The sequence below is a fragment of the Myotis davidii genome, unplaced genomic scaffold (assembly GCF_000327345.1).
Source record: "Myotis davidii unplaced genomic scaffold, ASM32734v1 scaffold238, whole genome shotgun sequence".
In the NCBI taxonomy this organism is placed as follows: Eukaryota; Metazoa; Chordata; class Mammalia; order Chiroptera; family Vespertilionidae; genus Myotis; species Myotis davidii.
In genome coordinates, this window is record NW_006293779.1 from 1082099 (window position 1) to 1092947 (window position 10849).

Sequence of the window (10849 nt, forward strand, 5' to 3'; positions counted from 1 at the left end):
CTTTGAGTAAAGCAGATTACTCTCTAGAATGTGGGTGGGCCTCATCCATATGAAAAAATAAATCTGATCTCCCCCAAAAGAAATTGATCTCCCCACAAAAGAGAAAATTTTGCCAGCAGATGGCCGGGCCATCAAACTCAAAGCCCGCCATGTGTTGGGCAACACTACAGACTCTTCCAGTGTTGCCATGGTAACATTATAGGGTCGCACAACAAATTCTGACTATACATTCTGACTATACTTTCAAAGACATGCTGCTCTAATATCAATTAAAATGTGAAGGGTAATTATCATGAACTTGACCTAGGACCCTAAATTTGGAGGCACAAAACCCAGTTTTCAATCTCCAATGTCAGTTACTAGCTGTATGACCTTGAGAAGTTACTTCAACTCTCCTAACTTCAGTCCCCCAATGTGTATAATGAGAACAATACCTATCTCATAAAGGTGCTAGGAAAATTAAAATGAAATGATGTGCATAAACATGCTGGCTTTGAAGGGATGTGTCCTTTATCTCATGACTTCCAGGGTTCCGGCAGAAGTTCCTGAGCACATCTTCTCTGTAACCCTTTGTTTCTGTCAGTTAGCTCCAAGCCCGTGGCTCAGAAGACTATGAAGCAGCGAAGTCCAGGCTCAGAATTCCTTTATCTGAACCTATAGACACACCCTCTGCAGTGCTCATCCTGAAGCTCCTGAATTCTTGAAGAAAATTAGTTGCCGCTCAGGTCAGAAAGTTTTCCCACTCCAACTGCAAAAGGTTATTATACTTTTTCTTGGATTTGCTCTGACATGTCCTAAAATTTCACCTTTCCCCAGACGTAGGTAAGGAGCAGGCCTAGAGAACAGCTGCTGCTGCATCCTGAGCTATCCCGACAGAGAGGTGAGAGGTAGCAAATGCCAGAACCCTCCCACTTCCCTTCTCTGAGCTTGGCTAGGTCAAGGACAGAGAGCGGGCAAGGAGAGAAAGAGAAATGGTTGCAACCTTTGGCTGGAGTCAAGGAATTCGGAGGGTGCATTTGAGAACAGGGAGAGCTTCCCATTGCTCCTCAGCTGTTGCCAAGTGCATTTCTTTGAGTTCACAGTCAGCCACACCTTTTATGGCCTAGGGTATGCCTTATATTCATTCATGCTGTCTGAATAAATGGAGTCAATCTCCCTCAGTTGGCTTACAGGCTCTTATCCATGGCTGTTTCTATACCCCTCAAGAAGGTATCCCATATAATAAAAGGCTAAGATGCAAATTGTCCCCTCGACTGGGAGTTCGACGAGGGGGCGGGGTTGGCCGGCCGGCCTGGCCCTATCGGCCCCGAACCAGGCAGGCTGGCCAGACCCCACCCATGCACGAATTTGTGCACCTGGCCTCTAGTATTCCAAATGTTAACCCAGCAGCTACTATGTGTTTGTGTGTGTGTGTGTGTGTGTGTGTGTGTTGTGTGTGTGTGACCCCACTCTCTGCTACATCCCCAAAACCATTGAGGGTACCATCTTGCCAATATTTTTTTCCTTACTCTGTAAGCATCACCTTCTTCCCTGATTCTTCTCATGTGTCTTCAGATTTTCCCCATCAATTTTATCAAAATCTAGTTCACCAGCAAGTCCAACTGGATTGAACCAAGTCACAAACCCTGAAGACTCTACATATCTCTGCGATGTTATACGTGGTAAATTCCAAGGCAAGAGAAATAAATCTGCCCACTCAATACTGGTACAGAGCCCAGGTTATAACTTCAAACTCTAAACTGGAACATTTAACTAGCAACAAACGTCTTCTAGTAGTTATCATTTCAGCTGTTGTAGCTGAACCATAAAATTGAATTATTTTTCAAATAAGAATGGATGGTGGTTTAATAAGTTCAGTATTATTTGGGCAATGACAGGGGAAAATAAATGCTAAGGAAATATGTGTTTCAAAAATCTCATTGGCAAATTTCAACAATCTTATTAAAACCTGGATGTCTGCCCTTAACACTAGACATCCGATCTAGTCAAAGTTTAATAAAATACTTTGCGACCAGTTCTCCAAGTTTACTAATCTGCAACCTTAAATGTAGTGATTTCAATAAGACAAGTCAAATTATTTAAGGAAATAAAAACATTCACAACAAATTTTATATCCAAACTCTGAAAAATCTTTTACACTTAAATTATAAAGCTATTTAAAATATTGACTCATGTAATTAACATCAACCAGAAATTATCTCTAAATTTTCTGGATATTGTCAACAATGTGATTTTTGGCCTGAAATTTCCAAATTCTTGCATCCATTTTCAAACATGCCTCATATGCAAATATAATTTTACAATCTAACTTTACCACTGGCTAAAATGCTTTATAACTGTATGTCTGCTTGTGATCAGAATTATGTGAAAGAACATGGAAAAAAAGAACTTACGTGCAAAATTTCCTAATCTGCATTCGGCAGTTTTTAAAGGAAAATAGTAGTAATTAGTAACAATGTTCCCAAAGACTCAACAAACTCATCTAAAAGTAGTGAATGAGCTTGTCATTTTTATTTTACAACACTTGTCTTTCTTATCTATGGTCTCAGCTTAGGGCACAGAGTTAGAGGTAAATGCACAGTTGAAAACAAAGGATGGTATCATCATGAAGAGCAGGTCTTGACCAAATGCCAAGTTTAAAACTGGGGCCCAGAAGTGTGCAGCTTTACATTTCAAAGCCACATTAAACACAGAGCCACATTAAACACAGATAAATAAGAACAAAACTTTGCAGGACAGAATTAATACAGAATTGTTCTTAAAATTGTCCTAATAGTTTTCTATCATATGTTAGTTTAAAAGGCTTAAACTTTAGTTGATACGGCTTTGAAAAATCTGCATTGCTTATCTACGTTGTAATAATGGGCACAAGGACATTTTAAAAAAGATAACCTTTAAAAATCTGCATTTGAGAATTTTGTATCTAAAATGTCTGCATCTCTCATTGTCAGGTGATGCAGAGCTTACACTGAATTCTATTTCGTGGTGAGAGAGTTTTCGGAGAAACTATATTTTAAGTCTACTAATAGTCCAATATTAGCATATGTGGTTTGATGGAGGATTTTTACCCACACCAGATACAAGAGAAAATTTTAGAGACAACATTTACTAGGCAAAACAGTATAACTTCGGGGATGCATTTTGGTGGCTTTTGAGGACAACGGAATAGAATATCCAAAACTATTTCCCAGACTCTCCAACTAAGAAAGTACAGTGAAACCTCATTAAATCAAACACTAGTGACTCAGAATTTGGACTAATTAAAAACAGAAGCTGGGAGAAAGTTGAACTCGGCCTAAATAATGCTTAAAATACTCATGAAGGAAAAAACTTTTCATCTCTCAGGTATGTTCACTGTAATAAACTCTCTTTTCTTCATCAAATCCATTTCCTCAGCGTGCTTGTTCTTTACCTTGACTTTTGGCTATTATATTTTTCTGAATGCAATAAAAATGCATTTTGGTTCTGTAACATAGGTTTATTGTAATATGTCAGCCCCGTTTCCTCTCTCTGGTCATTTTAATGAGGTTTTTCCTGCATCTGTACAATATTCAGTTGACCACTGAATATTTACCTTATTTTGGATAACCTCCCACCCCAACCCCTCATCCAAAATGAGAATAAAAAGTGATCATTACTTACGAACACAAGTTGTAAAAGTAGGATCCGGCCCAAATCCCATTTTGCAGGTACATCTATAGCTGCCCATGGTATTCAAACACTCACCATTAGGGCACACACCCTGTAGCTGGCATTCATTAATATCTGCAGGAAAACACAACTCTTTTAGAAGGAGCGTTCACCCATTGCTGGACAGATTCTGGCTATAAATTGCGTTCACTTTCTTTTTCATCATAATCTCTTGGTTATCTTCCAAATATATAAAAGCCTAATATGCAAAGTATCCCCTCAGGAGTTCAACCAACTGGGAGTTCGATCACTGACTATGACATGCGCTGACCACCAGGGGCAGTGTGGGACAAAGGAAGGCCCCAGCTGGCAACCAGCAGCTGGGGAAGGGAGGCCCCAGCCAGCAGCTGGCAGTCAGGGAAGGGAGGCCCCAGCTGGCAGCCAGCAGCCACTAGGGACCCTACCTGTGTACAAATTTCATGCACTGGGCCTCTGGTAGTAAATAAGAGATGCTAGCATCTTCTAAATAATATTTTTTATTAATTTTAGAGAAGAAGGGAGAGGGAGAGATAGAAACATCAATAATGAGAGAGAATCATTGATCAACTGCCTCCTGCACCGCCACACTGGGGATTGAGGCTGCAACCTGGGGCATGTGCCCTGACCAAGAATCAAACCATGACCTTCTGGTTCATAGGTTGATGCTCAACCACTGATCCATGCCGGCCAGGCAAGATGCTAGCATCTTTTAATGCAGCAGGTGTGAATGAACTAAAATGAAATCACAAGCTATCAAACATCTACAATTTTATATGACAAATACTTATTAGGCACCTACTATGTGTCCAGTGCTGTTCTAGATACTAGGGATTTAACAGTGCACAAAACTGACAAAAGATTCCGGCCTTCACAGAGCTTACCTTTTTACTGTGAGTGTGTGTTAGGTACTCTAGAGCTTACAGAGAAGCAAACAGTTCACCCTGGAGACATTGACAATCTAGTCATACATACAGCTATGCAAAAAATTCAAGAAGTGATCATGAGTTCAAGTTACCACAATTAGAGGAAAGGTCGTAAACTTGAAGTTAAAGTATGAAATGGCCTGTGTACACAGGAAGAGCTAGGAGAGGAAGTTGGAGGTAGGGGAGACGGCAGTACTGAAAAGCAGGTAAGACTTCGGGCACTGAAGTTGGGAAGAAGTTGGGTAGAAGGTGAGTGATCTCTGAGGGTGGATGCAGGAGCATAAACACAGAGACCGCAGAAGGGAAGGGGCATCAGGAAATTGTGAGTCAAACCACTGGCTACAAAAGAAGTTTTGGTAAAGTATATATCTGGAAAGAGAGCTGGTTAAAGCCAGGCTAGGTTTGGGTTCCATTTTATTGAGAATAGGGAGCTACACTAAAGGTTTCTAAGCAGGAGGGAAGACATCATCAAAGGCAGGCTCTGGGGAAATTCATGTGGGCAGCACATGGCTTGGTGAGAAAAGATTAAAAGTTGGATCACTGAAGGAGCAATACAAGTATGAGAATGGTGACAAGCCAGGTTGGTGACCACGAGAATAATCAAGAAAAGGAGTAAAGATTAAACACACACACACACACACACACAACACACACACACAAATGGACAGTTCCTGGTGTTTGGCCCCCAAAGAGAAAGGAGTTGAAGGTGCCTGGAAGGCTTCTAATCCCAGAAAAGAGGAAGACATCGTTGGTTTTGTGGAAAGCTCTGAGGAGGAAGAAGGTAGATGAAGAGAACAGTGCTACACAGGAAGGTCACACTGGGATACCCAAGTGTAAATATCCAGCAGCAGGGGAGGAAAATTCAGGAAGCGAAAGGAAACCAGAGCTGGAAACGGAGACTTAAGGTCATCTGCCTGCTGGTTGCTCTGGTTCAAATGTTTGAAATTCACTCAGACCAAATTCATCTGTTGAAATACAGTACCAACAGGTGATGGCATTAGTAGGCGGGGCTTTTGGGAGATGCTAAAGTCTAGATGGTGGAACCCTCAAAATGGGAATAGTGCCTTGCAAAGAGACTCCAAAGGATTCCCAGTCGCTTCCTCCATGTAAGGACAAGGGGGAGGCCTGCAACCGGAAAAGGGCCCTCGGCAAAAGGAGACCATGCTGGTGCCTTGATCTTGGACTTCCCAGCCTCTAGGACTCCAAGCACTAAATATCTGTTGTTTATAAGCTACCCAGTCGGTGGTGTTTGTTACAGCAGCCCAAATGGACTAAGGCAGTGATCCAAAGGGAAACCAAAGTTAATTGGAACATGAGAGATAAAAAATGTGCTGACTTTAAAAAGAAAGATTATAGAGTCATTTGCAACGGCAATTAATTAACAAGCAAAAGCAGAATGTGACCATTTCAAAATTAGCAGTCATTTGTATCTTGGTGTACGAAGCTCAATGGTTAACAGATTTGGCTATTAGCATTTCCTTTGTAAATAATACTCATTTCCTTCTATCATTAATTCTAATAAAGCTTTTATTAAGGATCCCAAAATATCAATTTTCTAAATTATAACAAGACATTGGCAGCAAAATGTTACTAGCAGAACTGTCACTTAAGAAGGCACATACAGCCCTCAATAAATCAGTATTTGCTTGTAGTTCCTATTCTAAGTAGCCATAGATATCTATATAGCCATAGTTTATCCAAACCCATGCAGTTTTTAATTTCATTTTAGTGACAAAATACATTTTTTCAGTGACATTCAAGTGACAAATTAAAACATTTGTTGTATCAGCTGTACAGCATCCCAACTTGAGTCCAGCTGGAAACTGGTCAGCTAGATTACACCTTATGGCGCAGCATAACGCCCAGCACCTGACCGTCTTATTCCTTATCACAGTGTGCTGGGCTGAAATACACATTCATGCACAGCATATAATTAACAATATTGCCCTGTAAATCATTCTTCTTAGGAAAACCACCATGAAGGACCAGAAAGAGTGCCAAGTCCAGTTGGGGCTTACAATGGTATGAGCAAAGGCTCTATTGTATGTCCCAAATTAAACCTCAAGTTTGGGTAACGAGTCAGCTGTGGTCAAGAAGGCTGGACAAAATCTCCTCTCTTCCGTGCTGCTCATGTCCCCACTGAGGTGCAATGACTGGCCTTCCTCTTTCTCTGAGTGGCCTCTCCTCCTATTCACTGGCTGCACCACCACACATTCCTGGTTCGCCTCCAGGGACCCAGAATCTCCCCTTGCTTCTTTAACATCCGTCCCAGCCTCCCTGTGGGCTGGAAGTTACAGGGAAGGGGTTTTGCCCCGACATATAAACACCTGGTGCATGACCACTGCCTGTGCCCTCTTTGACTCTCCTCAACATTGCCCACTGCCTCAGCCATGATGCCATGGGAATGGAAGACAGGAAGTAAGACCTAAGAAAACAGCAACAACAACTATGGCTATAGACAGGAAGGAATGGAAAAATACATGAGGAAGGGGAATCGTATAAAGCCCTCCCTTTTCCTGCTATCACTAATCAGCTAGTGCCACTAGCACCAGCCACACCAACTCCCTAATTTTGGCCTCAGTAACCCAGAAGCATGACCCTTTCTTCATGACACACTTTCATAGCCTCTGGAAAAATTCCCATTTCCCTCAGCTGCCTCAATTTATTTTTATCATATTCTCTAAAGCACCATAAATTAGCAATTAAATTTCCAACTTTTTAAAAATGTATGTACAGAAAAGTATATCAAACTAGATGAATTTTACATATTCATAGTGTGTATACGCATGCATAAATGTGTACGTGTGTGTGTGTGTGTGTGTGTGTGCGTGCGTGCACTATGTAACCACCACCCAGAACATGTTTATTGCCTGAGAAGGCTCCTTCATGCCTCTTCCCAGTCAACATCTCTGCCCCCACAGGTCACTACTACTCTGACTTCTATCACCATTGATTAGACCTGCCTGTTTGTGAACTTCACATAAAGGCAATCATATTGTATATGATCTCTGGTGTGACTTTTTCATTCATTATTACACCTGTGAGATTCATTAATGTTGTTACTTTTGTATTATATTTTATTGCGTGAAGCTATCGAAATTAATTTATTCATGCCAGTTTTTGGCTATCCTTAACAACACTCCTGTGACCATTGGCATATGTGTAAACCTGGGTACTCATTACTCTCGTATCTGTATCTAGACGTTGGATTTCTGTGTCACTAGAGAAGGCCCATGTTTACTTTAATAAATACTGTCAAATACTTGTCAAAAGTGACTATGCCAATTTCTATTCCTGGTACCAACTGCTCCACATCCTTGTCAAACATTGTCAGTCTCTTTCATTTTAGTCATTCTTGAAGAAGGGTGGTGTGATCTCATTAAGGTTTCAACTTAGGCTTCCTTCTCATGTATTTATTAGCCATTTGGATTGAAAAAAAGTTCTCTTCTCAAATGTAAATATTGATAGGAAAGTTGTGGGTTGATGAGATGGCTTCCCTTTTATCTCAAGGAGGATCACTCAGTGATTCTCAAAAGGGAGGGTGTGTGACTGCCTCGGGCAGTGGTCGCCAGCCGGTGGTCCGTAGACCACTGGTGGTCCATGAGGTCCGGAAGGGTGGCAACCGCTGGCCTAGGGGACATGTTGGGTTGTCACAAGGACTGGGAAAACACAGGGGTAGACACTGAGAAGCAGAACTTTCTAAAAGTGTGGTTACGTCTCCCTTGACAAAGAATTGTTCTGCCAAAATGGCAATGTCCTCAGTGAGAAACTCACACAGAGGTGATGGAAATAAGGGTCTGTACATGCAAAAGGCACCATTGTCTGAGGAAGATGATGGGGTGGGGGTGGGTGCTGGTTACATGTGAGGACTTGACGGGTTTCCTTCACTTGACTCAATGTCTGTATCTTTTACAACTGGAAAGTCACTTGCTGTCTCTGAGACAGTGCTTTGGCCCTAGGACAGATGGGAGGCTCAGCTGAAAGCAAAACAGAGACTGGGTCCCCCAAATCCCTGAGTCTGGGGTTGAGTAGTTAGGAAAATGCATAACAAGAGACTCATTAAATAACCTAATATAACGCAGGCTTCCGATTCCAGTACTAGGGAATGAAATAACAATCTAGTGCGTCAACAACCCTCACCACCATCCTTTATATTTGTATGGCACACCCTGCTTCAAGGAACTTCATAGCAATTCTGAATGGTGAGCCGCACAATAATTATTTCTGCCTGCTAGAGATAGTTTTAAGATTTTTTTTTAATAATTAAGGGTGAGTGAGGAAATTTAATGAGAGAACTATCCCACTACAATCCAGTTTTGGTCTACCCAGGATGTTGAATTGTTAGCTCAAACAAGTCACTTAATTTCTGTTGATCTAGGGTTTCTCTCTTGTAACACAAAGGGGCTGAAGCAGATACTCCCCATGATTACTTCTCACTTAAATACTCCGACTTCAAAATACTCTGCCAGTTGCCAAGGTGGGAAAAAATGTGACGTTTATGGATAATATATTATAAATAACATAAGTGCCCTTATGGGAAATAAACACCCTTTTATGTATCCTGTGTGTTTTAATAATTTACTGCCTTTTTAGTGACGCAAGTTCATACAGGAAATGAGACATGTCCAGGAATCAACAGGAATTAGGCCCAAGGTGAGAACAGTACATGAAGATCTTTGTGCTGTGTGAAATATGAAGCTTTCTGATGATGCCGCTGTGTGCATATTCAGAGTTTGCTGATGGACAGACATCCCATCAAGCAATTTAGGAATGTAACTTCTCCTTGAAAGCAAAAAGAAATATCTCTGGAGGTAAATTCTTTCCCCAGCCAGACAAACCATTCAGCTCTTGAATAGGGATCACTTACTTTAGCTAAAGGAGGAATTCATTCTCCAAAAGGAGAATAAATTATGTATTTCTTAAACTTCCACAGAAGCAGCTGCACATCAGGTACACATACCCCTGAAGTCAGGTAACAATATTCCACAGGGTACATAACTACATGGATACTTTTAAGGGAATCAAATTTTAGATCTTGGGTCTTTCGATTTTCCTTTTCTGAGTGATTTGTCTAAGAACACATCTGCCCATCTTCCTCTCCTGTCTCTCCTTGACTCCATGTCTTCTTCCACTTTACAAAGTCAAGTCATCTCTTGCCCATTCGTAATTTCTGTTTTCAAGGTGCATTGCCCTACAGTGTAAAATTTTCAAAGGCACCAAACAAATGAACCATTGACAAATATATCCCTCCAGAGGGAGAGCCACAGAAAAAGTGATACTTCTGATTTGTTTCATAAAAAGGACTGTCTTCGCCCAGCTGGCATGGCTCAGTGATTGAGCATCAACCTATGAACCAGGAGGTCATGGTTTGATTCCTGGTCAGGGCACATGCCTGGGTTGCAGCCTCGATCCCCAGTGTGGGGAGTGCAGGAGGCAGCCGATCAATGACTCTCTCTCTCTCTCATCATTGATGTTTCTATCTCTTTCTCCCTCTCCCTTCTTCTGTAAAATCAGTAAAAATGAGAAAAAAAAATGTTTGAAGGGCAACATTCTACAGCAACTTTACCCAAAGTAGTTTACACAAACTACTTTGTTAGGATTCTGCTAAAAGAAGGGTTTTGTAGCAAAATATGTTTGAGAAACACTGCGTATTCTACAAACACAAGCACATGGACTCCTGTTTTTTGTTGTTGTTTGTTAACTTGGTATGTTCCACACACTTGGCCATGGAACCCATTTTTGCATACTATCTATCAACATCCCTAAAATGTTCCTCTCTGGGGCTGGCCCTGCAACTACTGTACAGGTCTCTTCATGGTAATATTTGCTTTGACTGCAACCAGAGCCTCCCTACTGACCAGTAATTATCCCATCATTATAACATGATAGCTTCAATCATAAGAGGAAGTGAGCCATTGTCCGTTCCTTCTAATTCTTCTCTTTTCAGGGTAACATGATAAAAGAATGATCAGAACCCAGAGAACAGCTGTATTTATTTCTTGATTCATGTGTACTACACATGGAAGATGCTAATGGCACACACACATCTCTGTTGGTCTTGGATTTCTGACTCTAGTCTACAAACACTGTATTCATTTCTCCTTGAAACAGTCACAGTAAGATGAATTTATCATGGCTTCTCCCATTGATTTTACAGCCCCCGGAGATGAAAGTCAAAGAGCTATTGGAAAATATAAGGTGCTAATGACTCACTTCACCACTGTCCTTCCTGAAGAAAAGTGAATAAAATGAACAAA

The 10849-nt window shown here is 41.2% G+C and overlaps 1 protein-coding gene across 1 annotated transcript in view; it reads right to left on the reverse strand.

The window, feature by feature from the left end:
- Positions 1–10849, reverse strand: part of LTBP1 (latent transforming growth factor beta binding protein 1) — a 196666-nt gene that overhangs the window by 113500 nt on the left and 72317 nt on the right. Inside the window, exon 5 of the mRNA XM_006767564.2 lies at positions 3643–3765. Within this exon, the coding sequence (XP_006767627.1) occupies positions 3643–3765 (123 nt within the window). The remainder of the gene's footprint in view (positions 1–3642; positions 3766–10849) is intronic.